This window comes from Eriocheir sinensis, unplaced genomic scaffold, assembly GCF_024679095.1.
Source record: "Eriocheir sinensis breed Jianghai 21 unplaced genomic scaffold, ASM2467909v1 Scaffold850, whole genome shotgun sequence".
NCBI classification, from domain to species: Eukaryota; Metazoa; Arthropoda; class Malacostraca; order Decapoda; family Varunidae; genus Eriocheir; species Eriocheir sinensis.
Genome location: NW_026112220.1, coordinates 147,512 through 166,549, shown reverse-complemented (window position 1 = coordinate 166,549; position 19,038 = coordinate 147,512). Strand labels below are relative to the sequence as shown.

General features: G+C 43.0%; 1 protein-coding gene across 1 annotated transcript in view; it reads left to right on the top strand.

Annotated features, from left to right (window-relative positions):
- The window catches only part of LOC126994699 (chondroitinase-AC-like), a 93,117-nt gene that overhangs the window by 22,666 nt on the left and 51,413 nt on the right, over positions 1–19,038 (top strand). The window contains exon 5 of the mRNA XM_050853998.1: positions 7,749–7,813. Within this exon, the coding sequence (XP_050709955.1) occupies positions 7,749–7,813 (65 nt within the window). The remainder of the gene's footprint in view (positions 1–7,748; positions 7,814–19,038) is intronic.

Below are 19,038 nucleotides of genomic sequence, written 5' to 3'. Positions count from 1 at the left end.
ACCTTCTATCTGTTCGCCAGTATGGGTTCCGCAAGGGGCGTTCTACTGGTGACCTTCTTGCTCTCTTAACAGTCTGACTCTTCGTCATCCTCTCTTAGCCGTTTCGGTGAAATTTCCTCTGTTGCCCTAGGTATATCGAAAGCCTTCGAAAGAGTCTGGCACAAGTCTTTGCTTTCTAAACTGCCCTCTCTCGGATTCTATCCCTCTCTCTGTTCCTTCATATCCAGTTTCCTTTCCAGCCGTTCTATCTCTGGGGTGATAGACGGTCATTGTTCTTCCCCTAAACCTATTAACAGTGGTGTTTTACAGGGCTCTGTCCTATCATCCACCCTCTTCCTGTTATTCATTGATGATCTTCTTTCCATAACAAACTGTCCTGCCCATTCATACACCCACGACTCCACTCTGCATTATTCAACTTCTTTCAATAGAGGACCATCCCAACAGGAAGTACACGACTCCAGACTGGTGGCTGCAGAACGCTTAACCTCAGACCGTGCTATCATCTCCGATTGGGGAAGAAGGAACCTTGTGTCCCTCAACTTCTCCATCTATTAATTCGACACAATCTTCCAAACATCTATTCCCTATTCTTCGACAACACTCAGCTCTCACCTTCTTCAATACTAAATATCTTCGGTCTATCCTTAACTCAAAATCTTAAGTGGAAACCTCATATTTCTTCTCTCACTAAATCAGCTTCCTTGAGGTTGGGCGTTCTGTATTGTCTCCGCCAGTTCTTCTCCCCCGCACAGTTGCTATCCATATACAGGGGCCTTGTCCGCCCTCGTATTTTTTTTTTTTTTTTTTTACAGCAAAGGAGACAGCTCAAGGGCACAAAAAAGTAAACATTAATAAAAAAAAAAAGCCCGCTACTCGCTGCTCCTAAAAAGAATCCAAAGAGGTGGCCGAAAGATAAGTCAGTTTCGGGAGGAGAGGTGTCCTGATACCCTCCTCTTGAAAGAGTTCAAGTCGTAGGCAGGAGGAAATACAGATGAAGGAAGATTGTTCCAGAGTTTACCAGCGTGAGGGATGAAAGAGTGAAGATGCTGGTTAACTCTTGCATAAGGGGTTTGGACAGTATAGGGATGAGCATGAGTAGAAAGTCGAGTGCAGCGGGGCCGCGGGAGGGGGGGAGGCATGCAGTTAGCAAGTTCAGAAGAGCAGTCAGCGTGGAAATATCGATAGAAGATAGAAAGAGAGGCAACATTGCGGCGGAATTTAAGAGGTAGAAGACTATCAGTATGAGGAGGAGAGCTGATGAGACGAAGAGCCTTTGCCTCCACTCTGTCCAGAAGAGCTGTGAGTGGAGCCCCCCACACATGAGATGCATACTCCATACGAGGGCGGACAAGGCCCTGTATATGGACAGCAACTGTGCAGTGAGAAGAACTGGCGGAGACGGTACAGAACGCCCAGCCTCGAGGAAGCTGATTTAGTAAGAGATGAGATATGAAGTTTCCAGTTGAGATTTTGAGTTAAGGATAGACCGAGGATGTTTAGTGTTGAGGAAGGTGATAGCTGGGTGTTGTCAAAGAATAGGGGATAGGTGGAGAAACTGTGTTTTTGAGGCGTTCAAGGACACCAGGTTCTTCTTGCCCCAATCGGAAATAATAGTAAGGTCTGAGGCTAAGCGTTCTGCAGCCTCCAGCCTTGAGTCGTTAAGTTCCTGAAGGGTGGGTCTTCTATTAAAAGAAGTTGAATAATGCAGAGTGGAATCATCGGCGTAGGAATGGATAGGACAGTTCGTTTTGGAAAGAAGATCATCAATGAACAACAGAAAAAGAGTGGGAGATAGGACAGAACCCTGTGGGACACCACTGTTAATAGATTTAAAGGAAGAACAGTGACCGTCTACCACGGCAGAAATAGAACGGTCAGAAAGGAAACTGGAGATAAAGGTACAGAGAGAAGGATAGAAACCGTAGGAGGGTAGTTTAGAAAGCAAAGATTTGTGCCAGACCCTATCAAAAGCTTTTGATATGTCCAGCGCAATAGCAAAAGTTTCACCGAAACGGCTAAGAGAGGATGACCAAGAGTCAGTTAAGAAGGCTAGATCACCAGTAGAACGCCCCTTGCGGAACCCATACTGGCGATCAGATAGAAGGTCAGAAGTGGAAAGGTGCTTTTGAATCTTACGGTTAAGGATTGATTCAAAAGCTTTAGATAGACAAGAAAGTAAAGCAATAGGACGGTAGTTTGAGGGATTGGAGCGGTCACCCTTCTTAGGTACAGGCTGTGTGAAGGCATACTTCCAGCAAGAAGGAAAGGTAGATGTTGACAGGCAGAGGCGAAAGAGTTTGACCAGGCAGGGTGACAGCACGGAGGCACAGTTTTTAAGGACAATAGGAGGCACTCCATCAGGTCCATAAGCCTTCTGAGGATTGAGGCCAGAGGGCATAGAAAACATCATTTTGAAGAATCTTTATAACAGGCATAAAGGAGTCAGAGGGGATGAGTAGGAGGAATATGCCCAGAATCGTCCAGAGTGGAGTTTTTAGAAAAGTTTGAGAGAAGAGTTCAGCCTTAGAGATAGATGAGACTGCAGTGTTGCCGTCAGGACTGAGGAGTGGAGGAAAGATGAAGAAGTGAAGTTGGAGGAGATGTTTTGGCTAGATGCCAGAAGTCACGGGAAGAGTTAGAGAAAGCAAGGTTTTGACATTTTCTATTAATGAAAGAATTTTTGGTTAGTCGGAGAATAGATTTGGCACGATTTCGGGCAGAAATGTAAAGTTCATAATTAGCATTAGTTTGAAGGCTCTGGTATCTTTTGTGAGCTACCTCTCTATCATTGACAGCACGAGAACAAGCGTGATTAAACCAAGGCTTTTTAGCGTGAGGAGTAGAGAAAGAACGAGGAATGTATGCCTCCATTCCAGAGACAATCACCTCTGTGATGCGCTGAGCACACACAGAGGGGTCTCTATCCTGGAAGCAATAATCATTCCACGGGAAATCGGAAAAGTACATCCTCAGGTCGTCCCACCGAGCTGAAGCAAAATGCCAGAAGCATCGCCTCTTCGGTGGGTCCAGAGGATGTACAGGAGCGATAGGACAGGATGCAGAAATAAGATTGTGATCGGAGGAGCCCAACGGAGAGAACAGTTTGACAGAATAAGCAGAAGGGTTTGAGGTAAGGAATAGAGTATGCATCTCACGTGTGGGGGGGCTCCACTCACACAGCTCTATTGGACAGAGTGGAGTCTAAGGCTCTTCGTCTCATCAGCTCTCCTCCTCTAACTGATAGTCTTCTACCTCTTAAATTCCGTCGCGATGTTGCCTCTCTTTCTATCTGCTATCGATATTTTCACGCTGACTGCTCTTCTGAACTTGCTAACTACATGTCCCCCCCCCCCCCCTCTCCCGCAGCCTCACCTCACACGACTTTCTAATCAAGCTTATCCCAATACTGTCCAAACCCCTTATGCAAAAGTTAACCAGCATCTTCACTCTTTCATCCCTCACGCTGGTAAACTCTGGAACAATCTTCCTTCATCTGTATCTCCTACCTACGACTTGAACTCTTTTAAGTAGAGGGTATCTGGACACCTCTCCCCCCCGAAATTGACCTATCTTTTTGGCCACTCCTCTGTACTCTATTCAGGAGCAGTAAGTAGCGGACTTTTTTTTCATTATTGTTTTCTTTTTTCACGCCCTTGAACTGTCTCCTATTCTGTAAAAAAAAAAAAAAAAAAAAACTCTGGAACAGCCTTCCTTCATCTGTATTTCCTCCTTGACCTTGACTCTTGACCTCTTTCAAGAAGAATGTATCAAGACACCTCTCCACCCGAATTTGACCTCTCTTTTGGCTACTCTTTACTTTTATCTATTATGGGAGCGGCGAGAAGCGGGCTTTTTTTTGTACTCTTTTTGTTGCCCTTGAGCCGTGTCCTTTGATGTAAAAAAAAAATTATGTCGGTTAAGGTTCGTTTTTTTTAATGTGCCAGTCTTTCATTACCTATCTTATGACACATCACTAGCTCTTCATATATCTTTTCTACAAAAGTTCTTCAATCATGTAAACGCGTATTAAATCAAATTCAAGGACTATTTTTTTTATTGTTGAAAATAGGGAATAATATTCACGAAAGCGCAGCCTTCTCTGGCAGCGGTCGCGGCGGTGGTCCAGCCGGTGTTGCGAGAAATACCTCCTCGCAGAAATAAGTCGTATATACATGATGGGGTCGAGGGGGGGGGAAGCCCCTCCGTTAGAGATTAGGTATGTAAAGTTCGGTTGGAGTAGTTTAAATATGCTTCCCCACCCGACGGGTCCACGAAAGGCATTGAAAAATCAATCATTATGTGATTTCCGGAGAAAAATACTATGTCCATGTTAAAACCACCAAAAAACACCCAGAATTAAAATATTCTTGTTCAAGTCTGAGCAACGTTAATGAAACGAATATCTACCTTGATGTCTATGAAAGGGCGTCAAGGAAAAATGTAAAACTAGTATAGATTCATACAGTCCCCTCGATGAGCAGACATCGATATGAAAAATATACGTGACCGTAAAATATGGAGAATAAAAAAGGAAAAGGTGGGACACGAATAATACCTTATGAGGAAACAGATTGCTGATGACGTTTGTTTTGAACTTTCCAATGCCAACAAAATAAACTATCTCATCCTGAAGCACATTACACATTTTAATGAAATTGGGGATAGAAGAAGTGAAAAAAATATTAATTGCTCAAAAACGTTTTTGAAAATATTAATTGCTCAAAAACGTTTTTGAAAAGCACGCTCATGGAATTGTAAATAATGGCGTGTTGGTAACGCATCATGTGAGGGGTGCCCATTAGAATTCACTTCCGCCTTCAAGAATGGCAGTGGCATGTTGAGATTGGGTTGTTGAAATTTATTAAGTTAAAAGAGCGATCTAAAATTTAAGATGATGTGGAGCGGCAATTCCTCAACAGAGCGCCCTTCAGGGATATTCGTAGAACAGTTTTACTAATGTGATACTCAAAAGTCAATTTGGAATCTAATAATACCAAAATTAATTTTAACTTTCAAAAATTGATTATTTGGTTGTCCTTGAGCGACTAAAATGATACTGCTAATCTTGGCAGGGTGTAATTTTATGCAACAACGCTGACACCAAGAAAAAAATCATGTCAAGATTTTCATTCAAATGAGTTGCCACAAGAGGCATACTTTGAGGATCAAAAACAGGAGAGATTGCAGAAGAATAATCGATTTAGGCCATTCAATGAAAGGAAATGCCACGCCAGATATTACAAGTACAGAAAATGAAAATGAAAGGGGAACAAGACCTCTACCCTGAGGAACACCGATTTTGACGAGTAAAACTGCTAATATATTCTTCATTGGCAACGCGTTGGTGCCTGTCAAGTAAAATCAAATAAAACATAAACTGAGTCATTAATATCTCTCTCTCTCTCTCTCTCTCTCTCTGCTTATACGAAACTTTATACATTCTGTGTATATTTACTTTCAATATAAGGGTTGAATAGATAGATTCCATATAATTAATATAATTTAAAAAATGAGGAATGAGTGGATCAGCTGTCAGCTGTGTGTAGCACACGAGAGCGCGGGATGAGGGGGAGCGGACAGCCAGGCAAGGTGGGCTATGAGCCAGGGCAATTTCCATCCTGGCCGTGAAGGAAGTGACCTGGGGTCAGACCTTCAGCACACTCCCGGGAGGCTAAACTCATCGGTCAAGCATATATGCCTTTTCACTCAGTGGTGGATCAGGTAGAAGTGGACGTGATAGTACGTCACGGGGAGGTTGCGCGAATAGGCAAGAATTTTGGGCCAGTCGTGAGTTGACCTTCCTTTCTTTAGATCGTGCACTGGCTCACACCACCCTTTATCCCTCCCCTTCTTTATTTCATCCACCCTCCTGGGGACTGCACCAGCCAGACACCCTTACCAGTGTAATACCACGGTGGTTGTTGCAGTATTGACAATCCCCTTTCCAGATGGGCTTTTTCCCATCAGGAGGAAAGATATCAGGGTGCCATATAGCAGTCAATGCCGCATGTAACCCTCGGATCATGGCATCACCTCCAGCACTGATGTGGAAATGCACCTTGTTTCAAGTGCCTTTCCACCAAATAACTTTGCTTACAGTCTCTCTGACCTCGCAAAAAAAGGATGAACAATCGTCGATTGGCCACCTGCAACACAGAAACTGGGAGCTGGCCACTTAGAGGGCCTGCGTGTACGACTGCTCAAAATATTCTGCCCTTCAATGTTCGTCATAATGATGATTGAAACATGGCTTTCATTTCAAGAAACACAGTCTTAATAAGTCTCTCTCTCTCTCTCTCTCTCTCTCTCTCTCTCTCTCTCTCTCTCTCTCTCTCTCTCTCTCTCTCTCTCTCTCTCTCTCTTAATTTATCTTAGCCTAATTTGTTTTACCTCTAAATGAAAATGATTGCATAATTGTTTCGTTATTTATGTCATTTGATCGAAAGCTTCTATTTTGATGAAACATTTTTTTTTGTGTGTGTGTAATAACATTACACATTCAACGTATTTTATAAGTAATGTGTAATTATCATAAAGTAATTATGATAATTATCATAAAGTAATATGTAATTATTAAAATATAAGAAGGTACCTGATTTTATTTACCTCTAAATAAAAATACTTGTATGATAATTTCGTCATTAATGTTACTTAATAGAATTATTCTAAGTTGCTGAAATAATTATATATCTTTGTTGTAAATCGAAGAATAAATTGTTAGTTGGTGCGATTTTAATGAACTGGGTTCTTACGTTAATTTTGCGGGTTTCCCCTTTATTTTTAACAGCACGAGAGCTGCGCCTCCGGCCCAGAGACAATCACCTGCGTGATTATCAAAATATAAAGAGTTGCCATACACTTACACTACGTTAAAACATTTAAAATTACACATTCATTGTATTTTATTAAGAAACTTACTTTCTTATCACCTTTTTTTTAATTACACGAGTATTTCGGTATAAAGGCATTTTAGAGATGTGTCGACACACGGGTACAAGATATGATTTTCTTCATTCAAAATTATATGTTTTCTTGCACCAAACCTCTATTTTCATAAGCATGACTATAGTGTATATGAACATTTCAGCTAGATGGATATTCATTATCCTAGCATGAGTCCTTGCTCATCGTTTAGTCTTCCCTACATGTATAATCATATTTCCAGCATATTTCCTCACATGTTTATGTCACACAATTTTTGATGGGGTCATTATATGCTCTCTGTTGTACGTGATTTTATTCATATTACGGCTTTAACTTCTTTTCAATTTGACTTTACATATATCCTTAGTAGTTTTTGCATGTGTTTTATCCCTGTGTATATTTTCAGCTCTCTAGCTACTTTGGTCATTAAACCATTGATCATTATTATTATTATTATTATTATTATTATTATTATTATTATTATTATTATTATTATTATTATTATTATTATTATTATTATTATTATTATTATTATTATTATTATTATTATTATTATTATTATTATTATTATTATTATTATTATTATTATTATTATTATTATTATTATTATTATTATTATTATTATTATTATTATTATTATTGTTATTATTATTATTATTATTATTATTATTATTATTATTATTATTATTGTTATTATTATTATTATTATTATTATTATTATTATTATTATTATTATTATTATTATTATTTTCACCATTATTATTGTTACTATTGTTATCATTACTGTCTACAAACTGAATAATAACTCCAGTCTTCTACAGGTACTGGATGAACACTCCTGCGGGACCGGTGTGGAACCTGACTCAGTTTACGGGAGCCATGTCAGGTTAGACTACATAAATCTAGAGTTCAGATTCACTAAAAGAGTTCGCAAGAATTATTAACTCGGGGCAAACTCTCCCAAAGTCGTCAGTTCCATCGGCACCTCACACTGCAAGTGACGCCATCGTTCCCAGAGACAATCACTGTTCGTTACAAGTGTTGCTCCAAGGACCCATAAACAGTCACTACGCACTACACATGTTGCTACATGGACCCTGAGACAGTCACTATGCGCTACACATGTTGCTACAAGGACCCTGAGACAGTCACGACGCGCTTCACATGTTGATCCAACGACACTGAGACAGTCACGACGCGCTTCACATGTTGCTCACGACACTGAGACAGTCACGACGCGCTTCACATGTTGCTCACGACACTGAGACAGTCACGACGCGCTTCACATGTTGCTCACGACACTGAGACAGTCACGACGCGCTACACATGTTGCTCCAACGACACTGAGACAGTCACGACGCGCTTCACATGTTGCTCCAACGACACTGAGACAGTCACGACGCGCTTCACATGTTGCTCACGACACTGAGACAGTCACGACGCGCTTCACATGTTGCTCACGACACTGAGACAGTCACGACGCGCTTCACATGTTGCTCACGACACTGAGACAGTCACGACGCGCTTCACATGTTGCTCACGACACTGAGACAGTCACGACGCGCTTCACATGTTGCTCACGACACTGAGACAGTCACGACGCGCTACACATGTTGCTCACGACACTGAGACAGTCACGACGCGCTTCACATGTTGCTCACGACACTGAGACAGTCACGACGCGCTTCACATGTTGCTCACGACACTGAGACAGTCACGACGCACTACATATGAGTCGAAGAACCTCGAGTTGAGTTTAGTCAAACCATGCGCACAAAATATAGGACACAAAGAACCTTATAAATGATCTAGACCCTATAGAAGTTGGTTCAGCACTTTACACGGTACCTGAGCACCTTGGAAAGACATACACTACTATAATCCACTTCCTAACTTTATGTAATTCAGCATACTCTGTCAGTACTCATCGTTGGGCTTCTCTTATCCTAATCTTACCTCAATATTTTCACTTATTGTTCAAGTGCACCCCCTAGACCTATCCTATAGAAGCGGTGCTTACGGCACTACGCCACAGCTCGGTGAAAGACATTAATTATTTTCTTCTGACTTTCCGTGGAATTAGCATTACCTCCAAGTCAGAGACCCCTCTGTCTGTGACCAGTGCATTACAAAGGTCACCTACCTTGACAGCGCAAAGAGATGCTTCCGTAACGACTTTGATCAACATCTTTGCCTAATACCTAGTCCATACAAACGATGAAAAGTGTCGGAGCAAGGACACACCCCACCCTTACTCGTCAATTTTAGAAGGAAAAAGCTAAAGTCGCCTCCCTCACACTTCACAGCACACAGTCCCAGACTAAAGACCAGTCATCAGGTCAGTAATCCTTGTAGAAATCCTACGGATCCGTAGAATGTCTTCACGATGCACTGAATCAAAAGCTCTCTTGAGATCCACATAGGCTGCCAGTCCTGTCGAAACTCGCACCGGTGTTCCACGAGGATATGGAGTGTTGGGATTCTGTCAATTGTTGACCTGCCTGGCGTGAACCCTGATAGCTCAGGTCTCTGAACTTTAGAAGGTGACATCGATTTCGCATCAGTAGCAGATGGACAAAAATTTAGCCCAGCAAAATGAGCAGTATAAAATCAATATAAGCCACGGTAATTGTTTTAGTCCTATCGGAACGATTTTCGTTCCATATAGGTACAACCAACCTCTTTTTACGCAGTCAAGAGGAATGGCACCGGACTGCCACACGGCAGACAGCACTGTATTCCACCCATGGATTTACCCTCGGATTTCAGCATATCGGCACTGATATTACATTGCCCAGCTACCTTTACATCTTACAATTTCCTCACCTCCGCATGAGCGAGTGAAATTTCGTCTGTCGGTGAACCAGCAGCCGCCATTTGCATCTCTGCCAGAGGGAGCTGTCCTCTTGAGGGCTTTGCATTGTACTGATCCCCAAAGTACTCGGGCCATCAAACCCGATACGCATACGAATGTGGTCCTATCTGCTAATCAGCCGTTCGGGTAGTGCTCTCCTGAGATTTGCATTTGGAGCGGAGCTTTTTCCAGATCGGAAAGCAGGTCGTTTGTATTTTGACAACTCTCGACATCCTCAGTGATACCTTTGACAAACCTCTCATTATCTTTATGGAGGTTCTAGTCCTTCGTGACAGAGTTCTGTATCGATCAAAGTTCCCAGCCAGCCTGGCAGTACAACTCTCCTCTTTGTTATTAAGTGTATCCCTCTAAGGAACTCCATTTCTAAACCTTGCCCGCTCTCCAATGAACTATTCGGCAGCTTTAAAAGTTTCACGTCCAGAGTTCCTTCACAATATCAAGCACTTCTACCCTATTTGATATATCCACTGCACACTCCTGACCACACGCCCGGTCAATCAATTTATCAGGATGGAATCACGGAGAGTTGCATCTGGAGATTGTCTTGGATCTAATGCGTATCTTCAGTTTTGCAACTTTAAGTCTGAGGTCGATCGTAAAGATTTTCAGAAAACTCTAAACTTTTAACTGATCCTCCAGTGAGTACTAACACAGATGTGGTCAAGCTCCTTTGACACACCGCCATCACTGTTATATCAAGTCAAGCGGTCGGGCTAGGGTGTCTGGAACAGTGATCAATACTCCTCAGCCTCCTTGACTTTGCAAAGTTCAGAAGGAGAAAACTGTTTATGTTTCTGCTGCGAGAGAATAAACTCTGCGCCAGTAGATGTAATGAAGTCGCCCAAGATAATGGGTGTCACACGGGGTCGACTGTAGGGTCGAGTTTGGCATGTAACATCTCCCCCTAAAATTCATACATCTCGGCAAGGGCGTATGCTATAAAAAGATATACGAAGCCCAAGGTGTGCTTCAACCTCCCCAGCAGCATATGTTCATCAACCAGGGTAACCCAAACCCCCAATGACTGCAATCGGCGAGAAACGGCAGCAGCTATTCCTTTGAAACGGGCTCCATCGCATTAGCCCAACCAGATAGTAGGTACAACAACACCACTGATCGATCCATTGCCAGGTCTCCTCGTCTCAGAGAGCCCCACTGTGCCTCCTGAGTTGAACTGACAGATGTGAATGTAGCTGGTCCTCTGAGAGGCTCAGAATGTTCTAGGCACTCACACGGAGAGCCCGCCGGAGGTGAATCTCGGGCCTGGCTCGACAAAATCATGTTTTGTCTGCACCCAGAAATATGATGAGATTGGTGGGGGAGGAGTGCTCTCCTCTTCCCCGACCCCAGACATATCAGAGTATTGGATGCCGCATAATGGGTGCCTTATGAATTAAATTCTACATACACTTTTCCACACCGCCAGCATCCACGGAGCCCTACAAGGGGATGCTGGTCCTTTGGCCCAACAGCCCCAGGAGTAGCAGGAGAGTATACGTAGCCACCACATGACAGTGGTGGTCGTTTGGCACAGGTGGACTAACCGGTTGACCTCTCCGAGCCGGAAGGCCAAGCGACTTGGCCGGAATAACACAAGGATACATAAGGACATAAGGACACTGCAAAATTAGGGTAGGAGGTGGCTGAGTGGTTAGCGTGCGGGCCCTGCATTCACCGCGCCATGGACAACATAGGTTTGAATCCCCACACTACCACCTGGGATTTTTCAGTCACCGCAGAATGGCCTAAGACTACCCACATGCTGAATAAGAAAACGTCCAAGTGAAACAAGAATGAGTTCCGGGGGGGAGGATGAGCCAAGCATAACTGGCGCCACTGTAAAGAAAATGGCCTGTGCCATGACGAGCCTGGGCCGACCACAAGGCCCCTGAAGAAAACCTACCGACGCTACAGGCGGAGATGAAAAAAAAAAGACCAGACGGCCTACACAAGGTAGCTCCTGAAGATAGTTTGCTCAGCAATTTCCCTTCCTATGCGTAAATGCATATAATCTCTGTTGAAAGATTTCGATTGTGCTTACCGTAACTACATACCTGCTCAGTTTGTTTCACTCGTCCACTATTCTGTTCGTGAACCAGTTTTTACCCATTTCTTTTCGAAACTCGACTTTATCTAACTTTTGCCGATCACTGCGTGTTCTCACATTTATCCATATAACACCTTAAATCATTCCCCACGCAGTCTACGCCTTTCCAAGACCACCTTAGATCGCTTAATCTATCCCTGTACATAAGTTTCTAAGTCCCTACCAGAGTCAAATGCAGTTTAAGGATAACATGTGAGGTCCTGTTGCTTACACTTATTGAAATAACAACCCAAGGCTCTATTTGCGCGGTTTCTAGCGATAATATATTCAGTTGTGGACATCGCGCTCACTCCCAAAAGTATCTCGCAGCTCGAGTGATTAAGGGGTGTGATATTTAATGTGCAATTGTTTGTGAGGTTATTTATTCACTTTCTTCTTCTTTGGGGAGGCGATGACTGAGAGATTAGCGTGCTGGCGCGGCGTTCAAGAATGCGTAGGTTCGCGTCCCGTCCGCAGCGACAGAGAAGCAGGCAATTTTTCAGCCATCGCCGTGTGGTCGAAGACTACCCACATGCTATCCTGAAGACCATCTTTCAATCCGAACTGTAGATTCCCTTGAAAAGAGGATCAAGGATGAGCTCCGGGGGGCAGCATGAGCCAAGGAAGACGAGATCACTGTAAGCACAACCCTGCGCCACAACGGGATAAGGCCGACCACCGGGCTCCACCAAGAAAGCCTACCGGCGCCACAAGCTGAAACGTAAAAAAGAAAAAAAAACTAAGGACGTTACATTTATCGATATTAAATTTCACCATTCATTTGTCGGCCCACTTGTACAGGACGTTTCAATCCTCCTGGAGAATATCGGTATCATTTTCCGTGTTGATCACGGACTTCGGCAAACTTTCCTATGTTACTGGTTATATCGTAGTCGAGATCATTAATGTGTATGACAAACAACAATGAACCCAACACTGATCTCTGTTTAACTCCATTAGTTAGTCGGTCTCAGTCCGATATGTCATCATTAACCTGAACCTTCTGCATTCTCTCTCTAAGCATTCCCTCGATGTCTATACCATTGGTCTTTATTATAGTGAGTAGTCTTTATTGAGGCACTTTGTCGAATGTCTTACTAAATTCGAGATGAACAATATAATTATTTTCGTCCTTAAACAATATCATAAATATATTCTCTTTTTTCTGCTTCGTACACATTTTGATAAAACGTGAAAAGATTAGTTAAGCAAAATTTAACCTCAATCTATCCATGCTGGGGGTACTGATGAGGTTGCGTTTTCTAGAAGGTTGCGGATAAATTTTGCTTTAAAAGACTCGAACAATTTTTCTACGAGTAACGCTAAACAGCTAGGGCGGTAATTTGACATAACTGATTTATTACCCTCCTTCTAAATCGGCACATTAGCTTCTTCCCATACTGATGGTACTACGTCTGCGTCAAGAGACTATCTAAAGATGATGGCCAGTTGTCTAGACATATGATTCAAGATTCCTTGAGAAGCAGCTAGAAAATTTCATTTGGGCCGGGAGACTTACTTTTCTTTAGTTTATCTATCTGTTTAGCGACACCCTCCCTGGCTGTTCTCTTATCACATAACATTTCATCTTCCCTTTCCATGAGCATCTGGGTTGCTTCAGGGCAAGACGATGTTTGTTGCAAATACCATTAAGAGGCGGGCCCTACTCCTTTAATGTTGTCTTTGTGTCCTTATTGTCGAGGGGCTTACCATCCTGAGGTATAAATGGCCCTGTATCATTCCTTGCTTTTGTACTGTACATTTCGTTAAATGACATTGCATCCTCCTTCGCGTGCCTCGCTATTCTGATTTCATATGTATGTCTTTTTTTTTTGTTTGTTTGTTTTTTTGCTTTCCTTGTATCGTTTTTCACTTCCCTTGCTACTAAATATATCGCTTTCTAATGTCAGGTTTTCTTTTTCTTAATCATTTTATATTCGACGCCAGTTTTTTGCCTTGTAGAGTTAGTCATCCATCCCAAGTCCGTATTGGGAACATGCACGAACACCCGAAAAACTGCCAGACTCACTGGCTGACTGAATTCCACAGAATTATTTATACTCGGTCAGCGGGAAAAAGAAATACGTCAAATGTATGTTGTTAAACTATTATATTATTATGAACGTTTTTATTGACCCTCGTTAAGCGTAGATCAAGAAATATCGTAAAATAAGCCACGTATATGATCTTAGCCACGGGATGTATAACCTCTTTCTGAAGGATGCTATTGTTCTTATCTGTATGAGCTAATTCATTCACTTAAATTATACAATTAAGCAGAAAAGTTAGAAATTCTGGCGTATATAGAATAAACAGGAATGTTTTGATGCAAAATTTTAATAGGATGTTGGTAAAGATTTGACCTTCAAGCCGTAAACAAAATGTCGCCATCGGTGGGTAAATAGGGGTTTGCCAAATCGACTGCTGACTAGGAAAAGAGTTAGAGAGAATATAGTTGAGATGATAAATAGTATGCACCTCCCGGTGAGAGGTGTCTTGATAACTCCTCAGACATTTTTCTTATCAACTGCAACATTCCCGGTCTTCGTTCCAATTTCCATTCTGTGGAGCACCCTCTCTCCTCCTCTAAACCTAACCTTCTCTTTCTCACCGAAACACAGGTTTTTGAGCCTATTGACAGCAATCTCTACTCTGTTCCCTCGTACTATCTTTATAATAAATTTCAATCACAAGATGGATGTTGCGCCTACGTGCGCAATGACATCACTTGCTCTCGTGCCCACGACCTTGACTCTACTGAATTCTCCACCATCTGGCTAAGACTGCATTGTCATTCTATTACTAAATACATTTGTGCTGTTTATCTCTCACCTAGCGCTGCTAACTATGTAAGATTCTTTGACTACTTGAACTCTAAAGAGGAGCACATCTTGACTCTCTCTCCCTTCGCTGAAATCTCCATCCTAGAAGATTTCAATGTTCACCACCAGCTTTGGGTTTCATCCTCTTTCACTGACCAGCCTGGTGAACAAGCCTACAACTCTGCTCTCCTCAATAATCTAGAACGGCTGGTTCAGCACCCAACACGTATGCCCGACCGTCTTGCAGACACGCCCAACATACAAGACCTCTTCCTTACCACTAACCCTTCTGCTTACTCTGTCAACTTGTTCTCTCCGTTGGGCTCCTCAGATCACAACCTTATTTTTTTATTTATTTTTATTTTTTACATGTGGCCTATAGCGGCGGTAGGCTATTACGTTGCGGCCTGATGGCTGGTCCCAGCCCGTCGTGGCCCAGGCAATTGCTTATAGTGGCGCCATTAGTATTGGCTCATGCTCTCCCCCGGAGCTCATTTTCTATTTCACTTGCTCTGCACAGCTTCTTCTAGAGTCCGGGTTGATAGGTGGTCTTCAGGACAGCATGTGGGTAGTCTTAGGCCACTCGGCGGTGACTGAAAAATCCCAGGTGGTTAGCGGTAGATTCGAACTCGCATCATGGACAGCGCACGGAATGCGGGGCCGGCACGCTAACCACTCAGCCACCGCCTCCCCAGTTATGTCCTATCACTCCTGTACATCCTCTGGACCCACCGAAGATGCGATGCTTTTGGCATTTTGCTTCCGCTGGGTGGGAAGACCTGAGCATGTACTTTTCTGATTTCCCGTGGAATGATTACTGCTTCCAGGAGAGAGACCCCTCTGTGTGTGCCCAGCGCATCACGGAGGTGATTGTCTCTGGATTGGAGGCATACATTCCACGTACTTTCTCTATTCCTCATGCTAAAAAGCCTTGGTTTAATCACGCTTGCTCTCGTCCTGTCAGAGATAGAGAGGCAGCTCACAAAAGGTACCAGAGCCTTCGAACTCCCGCTAACCATGATTTTCATATTTCCGCCCGGAATCGTGCTAAATATATTCTTCGACGACTTACCAGAAGCTCTTTCATCCATAGTAAATGTCAAAACCTTGCTTTTTCTAATTTTTCCAGAGCTTAAAATATCTCCTCCAACCTCACTTCTTTCCCTCCTCTCCTTAACTCTGACGGCAGCACCGCCGTCTCATCTATCTCTAAGGCTGAACTCTTCACTCAAACTTTCTGTAACAACTCCACTCTGGATGATTCCGGGCATGTAACTCCTTCTCATCCCCCCTCTGACTCCTTTATGCCCGTTACTAAGGTTCTTAAGAATGATGTTTTATATGCCTTCTCTGGCCTCAACTCTCAGAAGGTTTATGGACCTGATGGAGTGCCTACTATAGTCCTTAAAAAAACTGTGCCTCCGTGCTGACACCATGCCTGGTCAAACTCTTTCGCCTCTGCGTGTCAACATCTACTTCTCCTTGTGCCTAAGAAGGGTGACCGTTCCATTCCCTCAAACTACCGCCCTATAGCTTTACTTTCCTGTCCATCTAAAGCTTTTGAATCTATCCTTAACCGGAAAATGCATAAGCATCTTTCCACTTCTGACCTTCCATCTGATCGCCAGTATGGGTTCCGCAAGGGGCGTTCTACTGGCGATCTTCTTGCTCTCTTAACTGATTCTTGGTCATCCTCTCGTAGCCGTTTCGGTAAAACTTTTTCAGTTGCGCTAGACATATCGAAAGCTTCGATAGGGTCTGGCACTGCTCTTTGCTTTCTAAACTGCCCTCTTTCGGATTCTATCCCTCTCTCTGTTCCTTTATCTGCAGTTTACTTCCCGGCCGTTCTATCTCTGCTGTGGCAGACGGTCACTGTCTTTCCCCTAAACCTATCAGCAGTGGTGTTCCACAGGGCTCTGTCCTATCACCCACTCTCCTATTACTACTCTCCTATTATTATTACTCACCTATTATTCATCAATGATCTTCTTTCCATAACAAACTGTCTTATCCACTCATACGCTGACGACTCCGCTGACGACTCCATTCTTCATTATTCAACTTCTTTCAACAGAATACCCTCTCAAAAGGAATTAAAAGACTCCAGACTGAAAGCTGCAGAACGCTTAAACCTCAGACCTTGCAATCGTTTCCGATTGGGGTAAAATGAACCTGGTGTCCTTCAATGCCTCAAAAACTCAATTTCTCCACCTATCAACTCGACACAATCTTCCAAACACCTATCGCCTATTCTTCAACAACACTCAACTGTCACCTTCTTCAACACTAAACATCCTCGGTCTATCCTAAACTCAAAATCTTAACTGGAAACTTCACATCTCTCTCACTCAGTCAGCTTCGACGAGGTTGGGCGTTCTGTATCGTCCCCGCCAGTTCTTTTCCCCCGCACAGTTGTTATCCATATACAGGGGCCTTGTCCGCCCTCGTATGGAGTATGCATCTCATGTGTGGGGGAGGTCCACTCACACAGCTCTGTTGGACAGAGTGGAGTGTAAGTCTCTTCGTCTCATCAGCTCCCCTCCTATTACTGATAGTCTTCTACCTCTTAAATTCCGCCCCCATGTTGCCTCTCTATCTTATATCGATATTTTCTCGCTGACTGCTCTTCTGAACATGCTAACTGTATGGCTCCCCCTCTAACGCGGCATCGCCACACACGAGTTACTACTCAATCTCATCCCTTTACTGTCCAAATCCCTCACGCACGAGTTAACTAGAATTTTCACTCTTTCATCTCTCTCGCTAGTAAACTCTGGAACAATCTTCACTCATCTGTATTTCCTCCTGCCTACGACTTGAACTCTTTCAAGAGAAAGGTATCAGGACACATCTCCTCCCGAAATTAACCTATCTTTCGGCGACTTATCTTGACTCTTTTGTTGGAGCAGTGAGTAGCGGGCTTTGTTTTTCATTATAGTTTCCTCCTTTTTTTTTCTTTTTTTTTTGTGCTCCTGAACTGTTTCTTCTGCTGTTAAAAAAAATCCTCATGCCTCTCAAAGAATGTTTATCTTATCACTCTACAAATGAATTGGCTTCGCTTACTCGCAAAATTATACTTCTAGTTGAAAAACACGATTTATTAGCATATATATGTTTATATGATAATATTGTTAGCGTTTAATACACCTCCGGAGGTGTGTTAGTAGTTATTTAACAACAAATTTAGTGTCACAAGGCGCAACGAAAAACTTTGTGAACGCGTGCACTAACTCGTGCCGTCATCATATAGTTGGTGGTTATTATCGCGGAGCATTGGTAATCGCACTGATCAGCCTTGTCGCTTGATCTCGATGGAATTAATATATGTTAAGTAACCGTAGTATAATCATTAGTTGCGGCGATAATTCCTCGTTACAAGGGTGTTTTTTCGTCTGTAGATTTACGTCTTTCTGGTGCTAATATAACACAACTGAGTGAATAAAATGATTTTGTAACCCATTCCGCTGCAGGACTATCAGTCAGTTTAAATGCTGTGGCTGACGTCACAGTCCTATTCAAATGAGGGAATAATAATTCCAGGTGGTAGTTTGAGTATAATTGGCATTAAAAATATGTAAAATTAAAATAGCTGCCAAAATTAATACGTAAACCACATACTGCGACAGCTTGGCTAAGTAGAAAATATATGAGGATGGGAGGTATTTATTTAAAAAATGAGTGTATGCACCAGTCTGCTTCGAGGCTTCGAGGCGTGTCACTAATGGAGCCTGTTTGCACATAATCTGTTGGCCCATAGTGATACTGTAGAAATGGACAGTCCAATCCGCCGTGCTGTTTGGCGATAAATGAGGCCTTCAGTGTAAAGGATAACAATGACTTTGCGCCGGTTTTGCGGGGTCTCCACTAAGACTAACGTGAGCATGACTTACTGCGACCATCAAATCAACACAGGATCGAAACGTATTATATACAGTAATGGATTCAGATGCGTCTTCACAAGCAGGGGTACCAACTATTCCGAGGCAACTAGCCGTGATCGATTCATTTTCACATCTATTGTGCCCAGGTGTTCCAGAACTTTTTGTCGAGTGTACAAAGTTGGCCTAAGAAAGACGAATGAGAGTAAGTGGGCTTGTAGCACATATGAGTGGGCAGGTCTAGAGACAAAGTAAGGTATCCTGTGTGTGAGAAGGGGGATTGATGAGACGATAACATATTCTACTTAAGTGTTCCATCTATAAGAAAAGGTTACTTTCTCCGGGAACCTATTTACCATCCCGAAAGGATGAACACCTAGGTGGGCTGCACACTGACTGCCCAGGCCGGGATTCTAGCCCAGGCCAATATACGACACTTCAGTTAATCTT